We start from the raw sequence: 23,308 nt of genomic DNA on the forward strand, positions 1-23,308 counted from the left end.
ATGATCAGGCCACTGCTGCTATGTGCCTTGGTGGCTGGAGGTAACCTGTCTGGTGAAGCTGGGAACCTGAGTCTCCTGCTCTTCTCTCGAGCTGCTGTCCCCTCTCCGGTCCCTCCTGGAAAGGGGCATGGTGACACACTCCTTGTGTCAGCCTCAAGAGCCTAAGACAAGAGGGTGGCGAATTTAAGGCCAGCTTCAGTTAACTATTTCAAAGGCAGCTAGGAGCTGGGGTGGAGGACAGGACTCATGGACCTCGAAGATCATTCCAAAGCAAGGGTTTCCTGTTGGGGTTCAGGTATGCCCAGAAAAATCACACCCAACCAACACAATCCTCTCTCAATCTTCTCTTCACAGCCCTCAGCTGCGGGTACCCCACTTATGAAGTGGAGGATGATGTGAGCAGGGTAGTTGGGGGTCAAGAGGCCACACCCAACACCTGGCCCTGGCAGGTAAGTCAGCCACACCAATGGGTGAGCAAAGATGAGGCCGGGTAGAAACACAGATAAGATACATTCTGACAACCTTGCCCAATTTGGGGGCTGAGGGAAAGGTTACTTCTCCAGAGACTTCAAAGGGGAGCGGCCCACCACTATGAGACACATTTGTAATGCTGCTGATTTAAAATTAGACGCTTGCTGGCACATACAGGTTACTCCATAAGTCAGTCACCTCTCCTATGCAAATGTTCAGTGCTGGAAGAGACCAGTCAGAGCTGCTTATGGAAATTAGTTCTTTGTTGTTGTTGTGGAGGGGTTGTTTGGTTTTGATTTATTTCTCAGTGTAACTTTCTTTGATTGTCCTGGACTCTTTCTTAGACCAGGCTGGCCTTGAACTCACAGAGATCCTCCTGCCTCTACCTCCGAAGTGCTGGGATTAAAAGTGTGCCACCATCTGGCTTGCAAATGAATTCTTTGTTATAATGTTACCAGTGAAAATAACTGTTTGCTTACACTGATCTAATCATAGTCATATCATATCAAATTGAAATTGGACACAAGCACAAATTACTAGGTCTTTTCATAGTATGGATGTGACCTTTACAATCGATATATTTAAAAATTTCTTGCTGCTGTTGCCTTAAACTCAGCTTTTGGGAGACAGAGGCAGGAAGATCTCCAGACTGGAGCCAGCCTGGTCTACAGAGGGAGTTCTAGGCCAGCGGGTCTACAGAGGGAGTTCTAGGCCAGCCTGGTCTACAGAGGGAGTTCTAGGTCAGCCTGGTCTACAGAGGGAGTTCTAGGTCAGCCTGGTTACAGAGGGAGTTCTAGGACAGCCTGGTCTACAGAGGGAGTTCTAGGCCAGCTTGGTCTACAGAGGGAGTTCTAGGCCAGCCTGGTCTACAGAGGGAGTTCTAGGCCAGCCTGGTCTACAGAGGGAGTTCTAGGCCAGCCTGGTCTACAGAGGGAGTTCTAGGCCAGCCTGGTCTACAGAGGGAGATCTAGGACAGCCTGGTGTACAGAGGGAGTTCTAGGACAGCCAGGGCTCCATAGCAAGACTGCCAGAAATTAAAGAAAACATAAGATGAGGGTTGAACTAAGTGCTACAATGCAGGCTCACTAGGTAGCACAGGCTGACCTGAAATTCTCCATCCTCCTGTCTCGGCCAGGACTCTGAGTGTTGACATTACAGACATATCATGCCCTTCTTATTCAAATTTTTAATATTTTGTTTGTCATAGGTTTTTTTTTTCAGTTTTGCTGTTGATTTGAGACAGTTTCTCCCACCCAAGCATCTGTTCTCTCCATCTCCCTCCCCCAGGTCTCCCTACAGGTCCTTTCCTCTGGAAGGTGGCGCCACAACTGTGGAGGCTCCCTGGTGGCCAACAACTGGGTTCTGACAGCTGCCCATTGCATCAGGTAACAGAACTCCATGGTTGCCTGCTCGCCTAGCTGTTCATGGTGTCCTGGAATGGCACTCAGCCCTAGAGCACAGATCCCCAACTGGACCGATCCATGGGCTGTAAATGAGCCCTGGAGAGAATCCTCATGCACCTGCCTTAGGCGCAGGTACACATCTATAGGTGGTTCAGGGTTGCAGGATTCCCTGTCCATACACAGCACTGCACTGAATGCCTCGTGCTATAGGACACAGAGGAAGAAGCAGCCCAGCACCTGCCTTCCTGGGATAACCAGTGATGGTTCTGGAGTGTTTCCTTGATAGCATTCTGCACTGGGGTGTCCTTGCTCACAGAGACTGGAGGTCGGGGGTGGGGGGGCGGGAAGAGTTCACTGACCTTTCTCTTACTCTGCCCCTCACAGCAACTATCAGACCTACCGTGTGCTGCTGGGCGCACATAGCCTCTCCAACCCCGGAGCTGGCTCTGCTGCTGTTCAAGTCTCTAAGCTTGTGGTCCACCAGATGTGGAACTCCCAAAACATAGGCAATGGGTATGTTCTGCCCTGTCTGGGGCTCTCAGGGGTAGGGTTGGCAGCCACACACCTCTGCCTCCTCTGAAGGGAAGGGAGTTACAGGGGCCCATGCGGGAATGGTGGAGGAGGGAGAAGCAAAGACCATGGGAGATCCTGCCACCCTGCCTGCAGGGTCAGCCAGGGATCATACATGGGAAATGACAAAGGTAGACGGGTAGAGTGAACACACTTTCTGCTCTATCTTTTTTGCTGACCCAGCTATGACATTGCCTTGATCAAACTGGCCAGCCCAGTGACCCTGAGCAAGAATATCCAGACAGCTTGCCTCCCACCCGCTGGCACCATTCTCCCGAGAAACTATGTCTGCTATGTCACAGGCTGGGGCCTGCTGCAGAGTAAGTAAAAGCAAGCAGGGGACCCCCAAGGCCTGGCAGAGAAGGGAGGTGCTGGTACCTCTGTCCCTAGGGTGTTTGGCTGCCTTCGAGGGACAGGCTAGTGGAGACTGGTAACTATGTCTGGGCTTCAAATCTCAGCATTCTTATTTGTATGATTCAGGCACATTGCTGAGCCCCTCTGGTGACTTCCTTGTCTGTAAAATGGGAGAGAACAGCACAGGGAGTGGGGTAGTGGCTTATAGGGTTGACAAGGTACAGAGAAGACAAGAGACAGAGAAGGTGAGAGAAGACAGTCCGTGGAAGCACTAGTGACTACAAGAACGACTAGTACTACTATCCACTGTGCATTGACCACACTGTGTCTTTCATGGAGCCCAAGGCCAGAGCTCAGAATAACATGTACTAGGTGACCTCAGGGTTCCGGGAAACCATGAAATCCCCAAGGCCCTCATCAGATTGTCTTCTCACTGCCTAAAGCTGGGTTTGGCTACCCCGAGTCTTCTCATTGGATCAGTTAGTGTTCCGATCACTGGTGACTGGATCAGGGATGAGCACTTGACTGGAGCTAAGCCAATAGGAACTGCAAATAGAGAAGTCGCTCTCCTGACAAAGAAGTGCAGTGGTGGCCGCTTTCTTCTCCATAGAGAGCAATGATTTCCAACAGCAAACAAGGAATTTGGAACAGAGAGGCAGGGAGGTAGCCCAGGCTCCTTGGATATACACACTTTGCACATGCTGGGCCCTCTGTAACGCCTATCTCCTCATGTGTAAAGTACAAGGTCTGTGGGGATGGTCACAGATATGTATGAAGTGCTTTGGACCCAGGAAAGTGTTAACCAAGTACTAATTAGAGCAGTCTTCCATGTCCCATCTGCCAAACAGGAATAAATATCACTGTGAGGACTGGCCCGTTTGGAGAGCATGATACACTGTGATTAAGGAATCATAATGAGGAATGGGGGGTGGGGATGTTGAGTAACTCAGTGGGTAAACAGCTTACCTTGCAAGCATGGGGACACACGTCCTCAGAACCAGTGAAGGAAGCCAGGTGTGGTTGTGGGTACTTATGATCCCAACTATGGGCAAGTAGAAACAGGCAGATTGCTGGGGTTCAATAGCCACCCAGCCTCACCCAATTGGGTGAGCCCTAAGCTAAGGATAGACCTTAACTTAAAAGCCCACGTGGATGGAGCTAGAGAAGCAGTCCTCAACCTGTATGGGTTGCGACCCCATGGTTATTGTTTTTCAGATGTCCTGCTATTCAGATATTTACATTATTATTCATAACAGTTTCAAAATTACAGTTATGAAGTGGCAATAAATAATTTTCATGGGTGGGTGTTACCAGGACCCCAGGTGTTACTATATGTATTAAAGAGTCACAGATTAGGAAGGTTGAGAACCAGTGCACTACAGGTTGACTTCTGACCTCCACATACAAACACAGAGAGAGAGAGAGAGAGAGAGAGAGAGAGACGATTAAATGATGTTTATCCTGGCCATCCTTGGCAGTGATGTAGACAATGTCACTGGGCTCATGAGGAAAACTACCCTGACCATAGAGTAATCATTCCAGCCAGAAGGCTCATGGCAGCTCTTTCTCATAGGAAAGTCAGAGAAACCTGTGGAACTAGCCCAGCAAAAAGAGGGATTCTAAGCCAAGGGCAGACACATAGCTAGATGTTAGGAACATTTTAGATCAAGGCCGTGTGGAGCCTGGAAGAAACCAGAAACTCTCCTTCCAAGTCTTTTCTGCCTCATCCTTCTCCACACAAAAGAAAATGGCAGCCACTGCCCATGCCAGACTCCCAGGAGCTCATTGGCTTTAGGGTTGAGTCAGATGCACACCCTGAACCAATCACCAGTAAGTAGCCAGACCACCAGCCAATCAACTGAGGACACAATGCAAACTAACCTGGCCAGCTGCAGCAACCTTGTGGAAGGGACAGGGTAACCTGGACCAGAAAGGGAGGGGTCGACAGAAGACAGAGCAGCAACTGTTCTCCCTCTCATACCCCTGTGTTGTATACATAGCTAACAAGCTCCAAGGATCCTCCTGTCTCTGTCTCCGTCCCAACCCTCACAGCCACACTTGGCTCTTTCCACATGCACTGGGTATTTGAACTCGGGTCTTCACAATTTCACGCTAAGCACATCCTCGTTCATCCCATGGTTTCCTCTTTACTTGGGAGCCCCGCTCATGCCTTCTCTCCCTGGTCTCATTCAGCCAACGGGGCCAGTCCTGACACCCTGAGGCAGGGCCGCCTGCTGGTTGTGGACTATGCCACCTGCTCCAGCGCTAGCTGGTGGGGAAGCACTGTGAAGACCAGCATGGTGTGCGCTGGTGGCGATGGCGTGACCTCCAGCTGCAATGTGAGTATCCCCAGTCGGGTGTCTACGGCAAAAGGCTACATGGATGTGGTGTCAGGGGGACTTCGTGGTAGGGAGATGTCCTAGGATCCATCTCCTTCCTTCCTGGGCAGGAGCTTTGGAAACTATTCTGGAACATTTCAGAACCTGTCCATTGTTCTCCTCGTCCCCAGAGAACATCTTATTAGTACCATCGCCCTCTAGCGTTCTCTTTACCTAACTGCTAGGAAGTCTTTAGTCTTCTTTGGTTCTCACCCAGATCTCTCATTACTGTCATCTGACAGTACTGGCCCAAAGTGGCCCCTTGGGTAGCTGCTACAGAAATCTTCTTAAAGACAGTGTCAGGAACCAAAGGACTTGGTACAGACAGATTCTACATAGGAAGACAGAGGGGGAAGGGAGCCACACCTTCAGTTGCACTCAGTGCCTTGACTAGACCCACACCTTCACACTCTACCCACAACAAGTCTCCCTCCAACAAGTCCCATTCTCTGAACAGTTGCCTTCTCTAGTGAACCAGAGAAGCTCATGCTGGCCTGATGGGCTCTCATGAGGGTGAAACGAAAAGAGGCATAGAAAGGGCATAGCTGCCAACTTGGAACACATACCTACCGCTCCAGCACTAGGGAGGGTGAGACGGGGATTTTTGCACATTTTAGCGTAGCCTGTGCTACATGAAAGACCTTGTATATATCTTATTAAATGAGTAAGTAAGTAAAAGGTGAGCAGAGCCAACATGATAATCCACACCTGTCATGGCAGCATTTATGAAGGTGAGGCAGGAGAGGCACGTTGTGAGGCTCTTTATCCAAAAAATAAATACCAGCTCCTGGAGGCACGGTACCACCACCTGTAACAACAAGGCTGGCTTAAGAGGACATTGTCCTTGTAGAACAACATACTAAGAACCAGGCCCCTCTGGGCACCCTCTTCTGCCCTTCATGCCCAATTCTGGCTTCCGCAGGGGGACTCCGGCGGACCACTGAATTGCCGGGCATCTAATGGCCAGTGGCAGGTGCACGGCATCGTGAGCTTTGGCTCCTCTCTGGGCTGCAACTACCCCCGCAAGCCGTCCATCTTCACCAGGGTCTCCAACTACATTGACTGGATCAACTCGGTAAGAACTGCCATCCCTGCGCCCACAACCCCGCCATGAGGCGAGCCAGGGGTTCCCGGGATCAGCAAGTGGATCGAATTTATTCTTAGGGGTCTATAGGCCCAGTCCCCACCCTCCAGTGCTGTCAGTGATAGTTATCTGCAAATCCCACACCCAGATTGAGACTCCTACAACCTTAACTTTTTGGCATTTAATTCTCCTGAAGAGTGCCCCACCCCCAGGCCACCATAAGATGACGAGCTGCCCTGACTGCCCCAGGACAAAGGACTATTCAGTTCTATGTCATTGGGCCACTCCCAGGCAAATGGGGCTAAGTTAATCTTCTGTGCCTGAGTTCCAGAGAGTCCTCTTGTGGAAGCTCAATTTCCCTTTTACTATAATAATCACAAAATATTAAAAGAATAATATGGAATGTTAGGCAAAAAGCGGCTCCCTTGCAAATACAAGGAAGGGAGTTGAATCCCCAGGACCCAGGCACGTAAAAAGCCAATGATGGTAGCCAGTGCCTGTGATCCTAGGGCTGGAAAGGCAGAGCCAGGAAGAACCCAGAGGCACACTGGCCAGCCAGAGCAGCTGAGAGTACAGGCAGTGGTCAGGGTATGGTGTGGGGGGTGGGGGGGAGCAGGAACAACTGCAGGAAAATGGCAGTCAAGGGGCCCTGGGTGAAGATTAAAGGAACCCAGGGTCCTGAGAGGGACACTAGGAATGGGGAAGACTCTGCCCACAGGGTGTATTTTAATCCACTCTCTTGGTTTGCTTTTCTGTAAAATGGTTTGGTTTTCTTGAACTGAGCCAGACTCCTCAGCAAGTACAGCCGGCTGTAAGACAGAACAGGCAGGGTGGTGGCACATGTGGCAGCGCCCACAAAGAACAGAAGCTGTCACTGGCTCATCGACCCCCAATTCTATGTGCAGGGAACCTTAAATTGAGTTAGGGGATATGAAAGCCAAATATGAACTGGCAGCTAGGAACGTGTACCCAAGGAATTGGGCTGACAGAGCCAGCCTGAAGGAACTTCCATGATGACTGCTCTCCCCTGCCTGCTTCTCTCAGGCCTTTGTCTGCTGGGTCAGTTCAGCACAAGGAGACTCAACCCCAGAGCTCCCAAGAAATTTTGTCAGGGCTCAGAAATGGATCAGTGGGATGAAGGGGCTTGGTGCCAAGCCTGATTGGTGGTCTGAGTTCAATCCCTGTGCGCTGTGGTACATACACGCACACAGCACAAGTTGATGCTTTTTTTTTTTTTAACTTAGTTGCTTTGCTTTTTTTTTTTTTTTTTAATTAAGTTAGAGAAAAATGGAAAATCAAGAGAAGGGTTAGGGTTTGGAAGTTTTTGTTGTTTTGTTTTCCGTTTTACTTTGTTTTGGTTGTGAAATGAGGACGGGAGCCATGACTAAATTTTGACAGAAGGAAATCGAAAGCCAGCTTAGAGCATTTCACAGGAGCCTCCATGATTGGGTGGGAGGATGCTTCTGGGCTCTGTCTCAGCCAGATCCTCTGATCCTCTTTTTGTTCCCAGCTGCTGCATTAGTTAGAACACAGCTGAGTCAGGAAGCACCTTTGGGACCCAAAGCTTGACCTCTTGTCCCAGTACCTGCTGTTTCCAGCCACAGGCAGACACAGCAAGGCAGATGGCTGGGCGCAGGAGTCAGGAAGAAAGGGGATAGCAAACCTTGCTGGTACCAGGGCAGAGCCCACTACATTCTTGGGAGAGTGGCCAGTGCCATAGAACGTTGGGGGACAGGCAGGGGTTGAGCGCTGAGCTGTCAGCTGTCCCTGGAGAAGCTGCATAGGAGACAATGGGAGCCTCATCTGGTCCCAGACCAAGGTGTTGTGTGTGTGTGTGTGTGTGTGTTTAGTTTGTGGACACAAACAGCTGCAACCCTGAGGGGGTGCCTCAGAACACACCTGCCTAACAGCCTTAGGTGATGAGCCAAGGCCAGCAGGCCACCAATAAAAGGCACAAACAACCCCGGTAGTCAGCAAATGTCCACAGAAAAAAGCCAACATGGGAGTCTTCAGCAATCACAGCTTTATTGTTTTGTTCAGAAGGGAATACATTGCTTTATTTAAAATATTGCTTATAAAAGTAACACAGGAATGTATCACGTAAGAAATGAAGATTCCCCTGGCTTTAACCTTTGTGCCCATTCCACAGAGGCAATTGCTGTCAATTGTATGCTCTGTGCTCATCTGGGCCTTGTGTGCATAGAAGCCAAAACTGCAAAACAAAACAAAACAAAACAAAACAAAGGATCCTGTATTGGCAGAGATGGTGGTGACGATGTATAATGGCCAGGACTTGCGAATCAGAGGCAGGAGGATTGTTTTAAGGGCAACCTGGGCTACATGAGACCATGTCTCAAACAAAACCAACCAAACAAATGTAGCCAAGCATGGTGGTAATAAGGCTAGCCTAGGCTACATAATGAGTCACAGCCTCAAAACAAACAACAAAGAAAATCCCACAACTACCGGGCATGGTGGCGCACGCCATTAATCCCAGCACTCGGGAGGCAGAGGCAGGCGGATTTCTGAGTTCGAGGCCATCCTGGTCTACAAAGTGAGTTCCTGGACAGCCAGGGCTATACAGACAAACCCTGTCTCGGAAAAAAAAAAAACAAAACATAAAAACAAAACAAACAAACAGAAAATCCCACAACTGCATGTGTAGATGGTCTGCTAACCATAAGCCATCAACACATTTTACTTGTTTAATGAACTCAGCTGGCACCTGCCATTCTGAACTGTGAGATGCCTGTGCAGTAGTGCACACTTTTAACACCAGGACTCAGAGGCAAAGATAGGCAGATCTCTGTGAGTACAAGGCCAGTCTTGTCTTCATGGTGAGTTCCGGGACTGCCAGTGCTGCACAGAGAGACCCAGTCTCAGAAACAACAACAAAGAAACAGATTACATTTAAAAAAAAACAAAAAAAAAAACCCATACCCATCTGTACAATTGGCATGTAATGATTGGCAATTCCGGGCCTTCCTGGCCTGACACCCAAGCAGGACTCCAGGCTAAGACCCTTCTTTACCCCTCTTGGCCCTGAGAGTCACTGAACTCAATGCCCAGTATTCTGGCTAACCTCCTCACTCTCCTGTGCGTCCTACAGGTGATGGCAAGGAACTAACTGAAGACATCGCTGCCACTATCCCCCTGGAAATGCCATAGAAAGGAAATAGTAATAAAGTAATTTATGAATCACATCCTCAAATGAGTCTGTCTTCTTACCCCGACACCCTAACCTCAGGGCCCTGAAAGCAATGCTCTTTCAGGAGGAGACTGGGCAGTGGGATGGAGATTTTGTGGTCAGCCTGGGCTACAAAGTCAGACCCCGGCTCAAAAATAAACAAACAAGGCTTGGCACTCCTACCATCTAAACTTAAGTGGACTTTCACAAAGCAAAGAGCAGAGGAAAACATAAAGAAAGAAAAATAAGTGAAAGGCAGAACTGCTTTAAAGACAGAGGATGGCACATTTTCCAGGGAGTCCCAGCACTTCACTATGCCTGGTCACTGCCACCTGGGGACCAGGCTCACTTAGCAAATAAGACAATGGGAGAATGGGAGACTCCGAACAGCAGAGCTCTGTCCTGGTGTCCCCACTAGGGTAACCATGATCCTTCAGGTAGGAGACTTGATCTGTGGGGACTCCTGATTCCTATCTCGGTCACATCCTAGGCTCGGGCAGGGACCTTGGAAGACACAGAGGAAAATCTCAGGAAAAATCAAGTCTCCTTTGTAGGAAGGACAGAGATGGGGTAGGGACAATACAGGCAAAATACAGTCCTATTGCCTAAGATTTATTGTTGAAGAATATATAATGTGCTCAAGGAAGAATTAGCCCTTCTGGCAACTTTGAAGAGATGCAGCCCAGATCCAGGTATGCACACTGGGCCAGCTGGACTGTGAGTCTGGAAAGGAGAGATGCATAGACCCCTATGATTGATGCCCCCCCCCCCGGGGAGCAGGGAGGAGTGCTGTAATATCCCCCAGGGCATATGTGACAATGTCTGAAGACATTTTTGGTTGGCAGATCTCACCAGGGGTGCTCCTGGCAGCTGGCAGGTTGAGGACAGAGACAGCTTAAAACACTCTACAACACAAGGGGCAGTCCCATGAGAGGATTATACAACCCCACATGTCAGTAGTACATTGGCAGAGAAGCCCTGTTCTTGAGAGTCCCAGGGCACAATCCCTAACCACAGATGAAGGGGCCAGGCGGCATCCACAGTGCCCCGGTCTTCTCCCCACTATCGCCACTCCACACTGCCCTCCAACTTGGAAGCTGCTAGGAACATGTTTGCATCGAAAAAGGGAAAGAGCAGCCTGCCCCAGTTCAAAATCCTTCCTTAGCAGGACAGTTCTGGCCTTGGCCAGCTCCAGGCCAGGAGAGCTTCGGGCAGAATAATGAGGCAGAGAGCAGCCCCCAGCCTCACGAAGTTTTAAAAAACAGCTTTTTCCGGAGGAAGTTAAAACAGCCAGGAATCTGCTTATAAATCCCTTTCTCAGAAACAGCATTGGCGACCTGCAAAACAGAAGCACGGGGGTAATCTGTGGGTGCAAAGTCCTTGACTGACACAAGGGCTGAAAAGGGCTCCCAAGGAGAGGGCCACTGAAGGGGCCATCTGAAGGCAATGCCACCTACAACCTCCTGAGGTGGGTTACAGAACAAACCCATTAGGTAGTGTAAAAGAATGGAAAATTCGGGGCTAGAGAGATAGCTCAGCGGTTAAGAGCGCCAACTGCTCTTCCAAAGATCCTGAGTTCAAATCCCAGCAACCACATGGTGGCTCGCAACCATCCGTAACAAAAAATCTGATGAATAAAATAAAATCTGAATATTTATTAAAAAAAAAAGAATGGAAAATTCAAGGTTTGGTTTGGTTGTTTGTTTTGAGACAGGGTTTCTCTGTGTAGCGCTGGCTGTCCTGGAAGTCGCTCTGTAGACCAGGCTGGCCTCAGACTCCAGGTCTTCCTGCCTCTGAGATCCCAAGTGTTGGGATTAATGGAGTGTGCCACCACCACCTGTTCAAGTTTTCTAATACAAAAATTCACAGTTCTAATCAGACTGAAAGGTTGAGGGGGCAAGAAACATGGGAGACTATGACCCAAAGACCACATGCGTCCTTCTTGGCCCTTTACGATCCCGTCTCAGGACCAGAAAATGACCCCTATAGCCCCAGAGTGTGTATCTGAGCAAAGCAGTGGAAATTCTCAGGATCCGCACTGGGAGCAAATGCTGGGGAAGGGGAGGGGCTGTTTTGCCCTAAAGAGGGAAGAGCTATAATGCCCTGAAGGGGAGGGGCTGCTATGCCTTGAAGTAGGAGGGGCTGCTATACCTTGAAGTGGGAGGGGTTGCTATGCCCTAAAGTGGGAGGGGCAGTTATGCTCTGAAAGGGGGGGGTCTGCTGTGCCCTGAAGAGGTAGGGGCTGTTAAGACCTGAAGAAGGAGGGGCTATAGTACCCTGAAGCAGGAGGGGCTGTTATATGCCCCCTATTCATTCTCACTGAGGCCTGCAGGAAAGGGACACACTAGACAGAATCACAATGGTTGAAGGTCAAGAGTTGATGACATGAGCTTGGGATGTAGCTCCACAGGCCCCTAGCACCCCATAAATTGGCTGTGTGGGCAACACCTGTAGTCCAAGCACCCAGGAAGTAGAGGCAGGAGAATCAAAAAGTTCAAGGTCATTGCCCACTACACAGCATTTTCTAGGCCAGCCTGGGCTACAAGAGACCCAATCTAAAAAGAGAGCATGTGGGGGACTGCCACGGTGTCCAGGGAACCAAGCTTTTGAGCTATCCCATCCAGCATTTAAGACCACTCTCATCTGGGACCTGGGTGTCTGTCTCTAAGTAGGCAGGGGAAGATGGCACTTTGCAAACAAGACCATGGTTGCATTCCTCATTTGAGAGGCAAAACACTCCCTGATTCTCTGTCAGAGGCCTTCAGCCTTTGCCTCTGGCTAGGGCCTGCTGCCCTGCTCTCCAGGCCTCTCTGCCCTCAGGAAAAAGTGCTCACCCTGAGAAGGAGGGACTGCAGGTCTTCAGAGCGAGCCCACTGCTCCAGAATGCCATCCAGGGTCTCGATGTACCAGGAGCCACTTCTCTTGTCCCTCCAGGAGACAAAACCTACCGAAAGAGGAGAAAGGCTGAAACCTGCCACCGAGCAGAGGGGTGGCGCAGTCCTTGACAGATTGTCAGGCTGCAGCCAGATCCAGACTGTGGCTCACTGGCATGGGCCGAGGGTGGCCCTAGCTCCTTGGCTCCCCACTACCCTTCACCATCGACCCCACGTGTCAGGATGTGCCTCTCCTTTTCTCAGCATGGAAATCAAGGTTCTGAGAAGTCAGGGGTCTCAAGAAGGTTGAAGGATGCACCCTACCACCGAGTGCCAGCCCCTGCTCTGAGGGAAGTACCAGCCCCCTCCCCAGGGTACTCTGCAGGACAACCTCAGCTACTGCTCTTAATCTGCATACCAATCTGAAGTCTTGCCTACTTCAACTGAGAGGGGCCACGGAAAGGTGAAGGAGCTGCTGAGGGCCCCATAGACTGAGCCTGGCAGAAACAAGACCTCAGGGCAGAGCTGCCCTGGGTTGTTGCAGATGCATGCATGAGCTCACCTGGGAAGGTGGAGTAGGACACAAGGATGTCACTGGGGGTAGGCAAACTTGACACAGCATCCAGCTGGTCCATGGGCCTTGGGCTTTCCTGATATGGGACAGCATCTGGCTCAGAGTCACTGTCCAAGGCCCTGCCTTGAGAGGAAGTGCAGGCCACCTCAAAGCCATGGTCTTTCTGCTCTGCAGGAAGCAAAAAGAACAGTCACCTGACATCACTAATGTCTCCGCGGCACAGGGTGCTTCTCCTGAAAAGGGAAAAGCCTGGACCGGAAGGCTTCGCATGTGAGCTGTGCCAATACAGGAAGGGAACAGAAACTGGATATAACAAATAGAGCACCCCTGTTTTGAGACAGGGTCTCACTTATGCAGTTCTGCCTAGCCTGGAATTCACTATGTAGACCAGGATGGCCTCGAACTCACAAGAGATCCACCTGCCTCTGCCTCCCAAGTGCTGGGATTGAAGGCATAAACACAGTATTTATGTTTAATTGTGTGTAGACTCCGGGTATGTGCACATGAGTATAGTTACCCACAGTGGCCAGAAGAGGGAGTCAGATCTCTCATCAAGCTGCCCAAAGTGTGTACAGGGAACAGAAAGCTGCCCAACACAGGTGCTGGGGACTTACCAGGGTCCTCTACAGCAGTATGCACTCTTAGCCCCTGATGAATCTCTCCAGACCCTGGCTTTGAACTTTGATCACCCTGTCTTGGCTTCCTCAAGAGCTGAGATTACAGGTCTATGCTAACAGGCCCAACCATCTGGACTTTTGGAGCTACCCCAATTATTTGACGCTACCCTGAAACAGAGACTCCAAACTAGGCCAAATAGGAGGGTTCTCACAAAATGGGGCTCAGTAGCACAGGCAGTAGCCTGGATCCCAGGGGGTGGAAGAAGAGAACTGACTCCACAAAGATGCACACGTGTGAACATACATGCTAAGTTTTATATAGTGTGTGTGTGAACACATACACACGTCACAGCTAACAAAATCTGTGTCAATGTGTACACCTCTTAAACCCACTATTTCCTATGAAAATAGCACAACGTGGCCCAAGGCCCTCTACAGAGAGCCCTGACTAATGTGAGCTGAAGGCTGTCATCACCCAAATGGCCACTGTCGGGGAAGTGACACAAGAAAGCAGAAGAAGGAACCAGAGAGGGACATCAGCCACATGTCTATCCATGTGTCACCCTCTGTCTGCAAACTGCATGTGAAGCCGAGCCACGGGTGAGGATAAACCTGTCTACATGCAAGTCTGGCCCCCAGTAACAACATACAGCAGGAGGCAGAACGTCCCCTCAGCAATGCAAGCCCTTAGCTGCTGTGGCTGACTGTGGCTGCTCTCTGCCTCAGCTCTAAAATTCTGAAGAGGACTCTCCCCAGGATTGACAACAGGGCATGTCTGAACCATGCTGGGCTCTGGCCAAGAGTGTCACACTGTTTAACACACTCACAACACCATACCCATTGCTGGCTCTGGGGGGACCGTTTTCTAACCTGGTTCTATGCCACCACTTAACAAAGGGTAGGTAATGTGTTGCCTTTCAAACAAAAATGGTGACATTGAAAACAGCAACAAGCTACAAGCTATACTTTCACTGTGCTGAATATTTCCTTTGCTGTGGAGAAGGTTTTGGGTTGTTTGTTTGTTTGTTTGTTTTGTTTTGTTTTTACTTTATGTAGTCTTATTCAATATCTGGGATCATTCCCCGTGCTGTTGGAACCCTTTCCAGAAGTCCTAGGTTGTGTCTACATCTTGAAGCATCTACCTGTGTTTTCTGTAGCAGTTTCAGACTTGCGGGGTTTTTTTACATTCAGGTCTGTATTAGTCACTTTTCTGTTGTGATAAAAAGTCATGATGGGAGAAAAGCGCTGGGGTAGCTAGGGCGCAGGGTCGGCTGACACTCACCAGCTACCCAAAACACCCACCACAGGATCTTAAGACTTCTGGTGAGTGGAACACAGCTTCTGCTCCAATCCAATTGCGCGCGGGACCTGAGACTGCATTAGTTAGGGAAGCAGAAAACCGGCCTGAGTAGGACCACAGGCCTCCTCCGGCCGGACCAGCACAGGGGTAGCTAGAGCACAGGGTCGGCTGACACCCGCCAGCTACCCACAACCCCCGCCACAGGATTTTGAGACTGCTGGTGAGTGGAACACAGCTTCTGCTCCAATCTTTAAACAGTGACAACGACAACAACTAACCCCAGAGATTACCAGATGGCGAAAGGTAAACGTAATAATCTTACTAACAGAAACCAAGACCACTCACCATCATCAGAACCCAGCACTCCCACTTCGCCCAGTCCAGGGCACCCCAACACACCGGAAAAGCTAGACACGGATCTAAAAGCATATCTCATGATGATGGTAGAGGACTTCAAGAAGGACTTTAATAACACACTTAAAGAAATACAAAGGAACACTGGTAAACAGGTAGAAGACAGTAAAGAGGAAGCACAAAAATCCCTTAAAGAATTGCAGGAGAACACTGCTAAAGAGTTACAAATCCTTAAAGAAAAACAGGATAACATAATCAAACAGGTAGAAGTCCTTACAGAAAAACAGGAAAACACATTCAAACAGATGATGGAAATGAACAAAACCATACTAGACCTAAAAAGGGAAGTAGACACAATAAAGAAAACCCAAAATGAGGCAACACTGGAGATAGAAACCCTAGGAAAGAAATCTGGAACCATAGATACGAGCATCAGCAACAGAATACAAGAGATGGAAGAGAGAATCTCAGGTGCAGAAGATTCCATAGAGAACATCGGCACAACAATCAAGGAAAATGTAAAATGCAAAAAGATCCTAACTCAAAACATCCAAGAAATACAGGACACAATGAGAAGACCAAACCTACGGATAATAGGAGTGGATGAGAATGAAGATTTTCAACTCAAAGGACCAGCAAACATCTTCAACAAAATTATAGAAGAAAACTTCCCAAATCTAAAGAAAGAGATGCCCATGAACATACAAGAAGCCTACAGAACTCCAAATAGACTGGACCAGAAAAGAAACACCTCCCGACACATAATAATCAGAACAACAAATGCTCTAAATAAAGATAGAATACTAAAAGCAGTAAGAGAAAAAGGCCAAGTAACATATAAAGGCAAGCCTATCAGAATTACACCAGATTTCTCACCAGAGACTATGAAAGCCAGAAGATCCTGGACGGATGTTATACAGACACTAAAAGAACACAAACTCCAGCCCAGGCTACTATACCCAGCCAAACTCTCAATTAACATAGATGGAGAAACCAAAGTATTCCACGACAAAACCAAATTCACACATTATCTCTCCACGAATCCAGCCCTTCAAAGGATAATAACAGAAAAAAACCAATACAAGGATAGGAACCACGCCCTAGAAACAACAAGAAGGTAATCCCTCAACAAACCTAAAAGAAGACAGCCACAAGAACAGAATGCCAACTTTAACAACAAAAATAACAGGAAACAACAATTACTTTTCCTTAATATCTCTTAATATCAATGGACTCAACTCCCCGACAAAAAGACATAGACTAACAAACTGGCTACACAAACAAGACCCAACATTTTGCTGCTTACAGGAAACTCATCTCAGAGAAAAAGATAGACACTACCTCAGAATGAAAGGCTGGAAAACAATTTTCCAAGCAAATGGTATGAAGAAACAAGCTGGAGTAGCCATTCTAATATCTGATAAGACTGACTTCCAACCCAAAGTCATTAAAAAAGACAGGGAGGGACACTTCATACTCATCAAAGGTAAAATCCTCCAAGAGGAACTATCAATCCTGAATATCTATGCTCCAAATACAAAGGCAGCCACATTCATTAAAGAAACTTTAGTAAATCTCAAAGCACACATTGCACCTCATACAATAATAGTGGGAGACTTCAACACACCACTTTCACCAATGGACAGATCATGGAAACAGAAACTAAACAAGGACACAGAAACTAACAGAAATTATGAATCAAATGGATCTGGCAGATATCTACAGAACATTCTATCCTAAAACAAAAGGATATACCTTCTTTTCAGCACCTCATGGTACCTTCTCCAAAATTGACCACATAATTGGTCACAAAACAGGCCTCAACAGATACAAAAATATTGAAATTGTCCCATGCATCCTATCAGATCACCATGGACTAAGGCTGATCTTCAATAACAAAATAAATAATAGAAAGCCAACATTCACGTGGAAACTGAACAACACTCTTCTCAATGATACCTTGGTCAAGGAAGGAATAAAGAAAGAAATTAAGGACTTTTTAGAGTTCAATGAAAATGAAGCCACAACATACCCAAACTTATGGGACGCAATGAAAGCATTTCTAAGAGGAAAACTCATAGCTCTGAGTGCCTCCAAAAGGAAACTAGAGAGAGCACACATTAGCAGCTTGACAACATACCTAAAAGCACTAGAACAAAAGGAAGCAAATTCACCCAAGAGGAGTAGATGGCAGGAAATAATCAAACTCAGGGGCGAAATCAACCAAGTGGAAACAAGAAGAACTATTCAAAGAATCAACCAATCAAGGAGCTGGTTCTTTGAGAAAATCAACAAGATAGATAAACCCTTAGCCAGACTCACTAGAGGGCACAGGGAAAGCATCCTAATTAACAAAATCAGAAATGAAGAAGAAGACATAACAACAGATCCTGAAGACATCCAAAACACCATCAGATCCTTCTACCAAAGGCTATACTCAACAAAACTGGAGAACCTGGATGAAATGGAGAAGTTCCTAGACAAATACCAGGTAACAAAGTTGAATCAAGATCAGGTTAATGATCTAAACAGTCCTATATCCCCCAAAGAAATAGAAGCAGTCATTAATAGTCTCCCAACTAAAAAAAGCCCAGGACCAGATGGGTTTAGTGCAGAGTTCTATCAGACCTTCAAAGAAGATCTAATCCCAGTTCTTCACAAACTATTCCACAAAATAGAAACAGAAGGTACTCTACCCAACTCATTCTATGAAGCCGCAATTACTCTGATACCTAAACCACAAAAAGACCCAACAAAGATAGAAAACTTCAGACCAATATCCCTTATGAATATTGATGCAAAAATCCTCAATAAAGTTCTTGCTAACCGAATCCAAGAACACATCAAAACAATCATCCATCCTGACCAAGTAGGTTTCATCCCAGGGATGCAGGGATGGTTCAATATACGGAAATCCATCAACGTAATCCAGTATATAAACAAACTCAAAGACAAAAACCACATGGTCATCTCGTTAGATGTGGAAAAAGCATTTGACAAGATCCAACACCCATTCATGATAAAAGTCTTGGAAAGATCAGGAATTCAAGGCCCATACCTAAACATGATAAAAGCAATCTACAGCAAACCAGTAGCCAACATCAAAGTAAATGGTGAGAAGCTTGAAGCAATCCCTCTAATATCAGGGACTAGACAAGGCTGTCCACTTTCTCCATACCTATTCAACATTGTACTTGAAGTCCTAACCAGAGCAATTCGACAACAAAAGGAGATCAAAGGGATACAAATTGGAAAAGATGAAGTCAAAATATCACTTTTTGCAGATGATATGATAGTATATATAAGTGACCCTAAAAATTCCACCAGAGAACTCCTAAGCCTGACAAACAGCTTCGGTGAAGTAGCTGGATATAAAATTAACTCAAACAAGTCAATGGCCTTTCTCTACACAAAGAATAAACAGGCTGAGAATGAAATTAGGGAAACAACACCCTTCTCAATAGTCACAAATAATATAAAATATCTTGGCGTGACTCTAACTAAGGAAGTGAAAGATCTGTATAATAAAAACTTCAAGTCTCTGAAGAAAGAAATTATAGAAGATCTCAGAAGATGGAAAGATCTCCCATGCTCATGGATTGGCAGGATCAACATTGTAAAAATGGCTATCTTGCCAAAAGCAATCTACAGATTCAATGCAATCCCCATCAAAATTCCAAATCAATTCTTCAACGAATTAGAAAGTGCAATCTGCAAATTCATCTGGAATAACAAAAAACCTAGGATAGCAAAAACTCTTCTCAAGGATAAAAGAACCTCTGGTGGAATCACCATGCCGGACCTAAAGCTCTACTACAGAGCAATTGTGATAAAAACTGCATGGTACTGGTATAGTGACAGACAAATAGACCAATGGAATAGAATTGAAGACCCAGAAATGAACCCACACACCTACGGTCACTTGATCTTCGACAAGGGAGCTAAAAACATCCAGTGGAAGAAAGACAGCATTTTCAACAAATGGTGCTGGCACAACTGGTTGGTAACATGTAGAAGAATGCGAATCGATCCATTCCTATCTCCTTGTACTAAGGTCAAGTCTAAGTGGATCAAGGAACTTCACATAAAACCAGAGACACTGAAACTTATAGAGGAGAAAGTGGGGAAAAGCCTTGAAGATATGGGCACAGGGGAAAAATTCTTGAATAGAACAGTAATGGCTTGTGCTGTAAGATCGAGAATTTACAAGTGGGACCTCATGAAACTGCAAAGCTTCTGCAAGGCTAAAGACACCATCAATAAGACAAAAAAACCACCAACAGATTGGGAAAGGATCTTCACCTATCCTAAATCAGATAAGGGACTAATATCCAATATATATAAGGAACTCAAGAAGGTGGACTCCAGAAAGTCAAATAACCCCATTAAAAAATGGGGCTCAGAACTGAACAAAGAATTCTCACCTGAGGAATACCGAATGGCAGAGAAGCACCTGAAAAAGTGTTCAACATCCTTAATCATCAGGGAAATGCAACTCAAAACAACCCTGAGATTCCACCTCACACCAGTCAGAATGGCTAAGATCAAAAATTCAGGTGACAGCAGATGCTGGCGAGGATGTGGAGAAAGAGGAACACTCCTCCATTGTTGGTGGGATTGCAAGCTTGTACAACCACTCTGGAAATCAGTCTGGCGGTTCCTCAGAAAATTGGACATAGTACTACCGCAGGATCCAGCAATACCTCTCCTGGGCATATATCCAGAAGATGTCCCAACCGGTAAGAAGGACACATGCTCCACTATGTTCATAGCAGCCCTATTTATAATAGCCAGAAGCTGGAAAGAACCCAGATGTCCCTCAACAGAAGAATGGATACAGAAATTATGGTACATTTACACAATGGAGTACTACTCAGCTATTAAAAAGAATGAATTTATGAAATTCCTAGCCAAATGGATGGACCTGGAGGGCATCATCTTGAGTGAAGTAACACAATCACAAAAGAACTCACACAATATGTATTCACTGATAAGTGGATATTAGCCCAAAACTTAGGATACCCAAGATATAAGATACAATTTGCTAAACGCATGAAACTCAAGAAAAATGAAGACCAAAGTGTGGACACTGTGCCCCTTCTTAGAATTGGGAACAAAACACCCAGGGATGGAGTTACAGAGACAAAGTTCGTAGCTGTGATGAAAGGATGGACCATTTAGAGACTGCCGTATCCAGGGATCCATCCCATAAGCAGCTTCTAAACGCTGACACCATTGCATACACTAGCAAGATTTTGCTGAAAGGACCCAAATATAGCTGTCTCTTGTGAGACGATGCCGGGGCCTAGCAAACACAGGAGTGGATGTTCACAGTCAGCTATTGGATGTATCACAGGGCTCCCAATGGAGAAGCTAGAGAAAGTACCCAAGGAGCTAAAGGGATCTGCAACCCTATTGTTGGAACAACATGATGTACTAACCAGAACCCCGGAGCTCTTGTCTCTAGCTGCATATGTATCGAAAGATGGCCTAGTCGGCCATCACTGGAAAGAGAGGCCCATTGGACTTGCAACCTTTATATGCCCCAATATAGGGGAATGCCAGGGCCAAAAGAATGGGAATGGGTGTGTAGGGAAGTGGGGGGCGCTATGGGGGACTTTTGGGATAGCATTGGAAATGTAACTGAGGAAAATATGTAATAAAAATATTAAAAATTAAAAAAAAAAAAAAAAAAGAAAAGAAAACAGCAACAACAGAGCCACCAAAATCCTGGGCTGACATCTGCATGTGACATCTGCATGTGTGTGTACAGGATACCCAGCCAGGCCTGAGAGGGGATGTCACTGCTTCTGATCATAGGTGACATGGCACCACCAGGTGGCAACAGCATTAAACAGCAGGCCATACTTCCTGGTTAAGGCAAAGCTAGACAAAATCCACAAGAGGGAACAATTTTGGAGGGTAGACAGGATCTCATATAGCCCAGGTTAGCCTGAAACTATTGTTTGGTCTCTCTCTATAGCTCTGGCTGTCCTGGGACTCACTATGAAGACTACTGAGCCTGGAACTCACAGAGACCCTCCTGCTTCTGCTTCCCAAGTGCTGGGATTAGCCTTGTCAAGGAAGGGAGCACTAGGGAAGACTTCCTGGAGGCAATGGCAATAAATTGTAAGCAGGGGGACAGGAAGAATTGGGTGCTAGAGAGATGGCTCAGCAGGTGAACACACTGGGTGCTCTGGGAAGGCTGTGCTGAGGAAAGCCAGGGCAGGCACAGCGGCAGGGTCCAGGTCATCAAAGGCCTTGATGGCCTTGCCAAGAAATCTGAAGAGTTCATGTGTGGGGGACCAAATTCCTACCGGCTTCTGAAATCGGTGTGGGGATTGGGGGTGGGGAGACTGGGAGAGGTGACAAGCAAGCAGTCCCATCCTGGGAACTGGTACCCACTCAGCAGAGGTGACTGCAAGTAGCCTCATCCTGAGAGCTGGCACGCACTCAGCCCTCTTTCTTGTTCCCTCTGCGACTTTCACGGTTTGGGGTTGGAGCATCATCTCAGAACACCCTAGAGCAGAAATAGGGTGAACAAGAGGACATCTCCATGGCTGGAGGGGCACAGCTGCTTTCTCCCTAATGTCAGTATGAGAGAAAACAGCACTGGGAACAAGATAGGGACATGCCGGGCACCCCTGAACCCTGGGAGTACTGGGGAGGGCGTATGTGGGATATGAGGGTTGTTTTGTCTTCTGGTTTTGGCTTGATTTTGGTTGGCTTGGGGTTTTCAAGGCAGTTTCTCTGTGTAGCCTTGGCGGTCCTAGAACTTCTGTGGACCAGGCTGGCCTCAAACTCAGAGACCTGCCTGTCCCTGCCTCCAAATATTTTGAGATAGGTATTTATTTTTTTCATTCATTCATTTATTTTTGAGATAGGCTGTGGTGAATATACCTGGCCCGTGGGAAATGGCACTATTAGGAGATGTTAAAGTAGGTGTGGCCTTGTTGGAGGAAGTGCATCATTGTGGAGGTGGGTTTGAAGCTCTGCCGGGTATGCAAGACACCCTCCTCCTAGCTGCCTGAGAGTCTCTTCTGGCTGCAGTTGGATCAAAATGCAGAACCCTCAGCTCCATATCTGCCTCCAGTACCATATCTGCCTGGACGCTGCCATGCTTTCTGCTATGATATGAATGGACTGAACCTCAGGACCTGTAAGCCTGCCCCAATTAACTGTTGTCCCTTATGAAAGCTGCCTTTGCCGTGAGTCTCTTCTCAGCAGTGAAACCCTAACTAAGACATAGGGTCTTATTGTACAGCTCTAGTTGGCCGCAAACTCACTCTGAAGACTAGGCTGGCATTGAACTCACAGAGATCTACCAGTCTCTACCTTCTGAGTGCTGGGATTAAACATGTGGACTGGAGAAATGGCTCAGTGGTTATAAACACTGTCTGTTCTTCCAGAGGTCCTGAGTTCAATTCCCAGCCAGCAACCACATGTTGCTTCACAACCATCTATACTGGGATCTGATGCCCTCTTCTGGTATGCAAGTGTACATGCAGATAGAGCACTCATATATGCAAAGTAAATAAGTCTTTGTAGGGCAACATTTGGAATGTAAATTATCATTATTATTATTAGTAGTAGTAAGAATAAGAATAAGAATATGTCCATCACCACACCTTGACCACACCCTTACAAGTCAGTGGTATGAAATAAAGGTGTTCCCCAGGCATGGCTATTTACAGTGATCTTGTAAGTACAGAAGTTGAAATTCAAAGGTGATGTCTCTTAAAAGTCATTGAGAAGGAGGGGAGAAGGAGGGAGGAGGTGGTAGCTGGAGGTGGTTACAGGAAGAGCAGCTAACATGTGAAGCTGTCCACCACGTTGAAATTCGACAAGAATTCGACAAGCCCTCACTGGAGCCAGCACCATGGTTTTGTATTTTCAGTTTCTAGATGGTGAGGTGGTAAACCTCCATCCTTTATTTATTCCCTAGCCTGTGGTATTCTGTTATAGCGACAGAAAACAGAATACACCACCAAGCATAGAGCAAAACCTCAAAGTCCCTCACATCCCTGGGCTCCTGGGAGTTCCAGGAGATAAATTCTTTAGTTTCTCCTCGATACTAAGTCCACTCCCCCTGGGACAGTAGAAATGGGGTCTTAACTAGATGTCAAAGGTCAGTGGACAGTGC

At 47.2% G+C, this 23,308-nt stretch overlaps 1 protein-coding gene and 1 pseudogene across 2 annotated transcripts; one reads left to right on the forward strand and one right to left on the reverse strand.

Moving 5' to 3' along the window:
* On the forward strand, positions 1-9,387 carry LOC147004176 (chymotrypsin-like elastase family member 2A). 2 transcript variants are annotated; one of them, XM_085838729.1, is made up of 8 exons: positions 1-40; positions 355-449; positions 1,759-1,856; positions 2,259-2,387; positions 2,628-2,764; positions 4,992-5,137; positions 6,099-6,251; positions 9,370-9,387. In XM_085838729.1, the coding sequence occupies exons 1-8, from the start codon at positions 1-3 to the stop codon at positions 9,385-9,387; spliced, it is 816 nt and encodes a 271-aa protein (XP_085694855.1). The 2 variants fall into 2 exon arrangements, with proteins under 2 accessions (XP_085694855.1, XP_085694854.1); XM_085838728.1 differs by lacking the exon at positions 9,370-9,387 and having other exon boundaries at positions 6,099-6,290.
* LOC147004177 (caspase-9-like) overlaps positions 8,862-23,308 on the reverse strand; it is a 25,485-nt pseudogene continuing 11,038 nt past the window's right edge.

This window comes from Mus caroli, unplaced genomic scaffold, assembly GCF_978045245.1.
Source record: "Mus caroli unplaced genomic scaffold, Mus_caroli_1 scaffold_6, whole genome shotgun sequence".
Lineage (NCBI taxonomy): Eukaryota > Metazoa > Chordata > Mammalia > Rodentia > Muridae > Mus > Mus caroli.

Excerpts from the sequence above, each read along its gene's own strand:
- LOC147004176 (XM_085838728.1), top strand. The coding sequence starts at position 1 with ATGATCAGGCCACTGCTGCTATGTGCCTTGGTGGCTGGAG. Across the intron at positions 41-354 it reads ATGTGCCTTGGTGGCTGGAG|CCCTCAGCTGCGGGTACCCC; the intron begins GTAACCTGTCTG and ends TTCTCTTCACAG. Across the intron at positions 5,138-6,098 it reads GCGTGACCTCCAGCTGCAAT|GGGGACTCCGGCGGACCACT; the intron begins GTGAGTATCCCC and ends TGGCTTCCGCAG.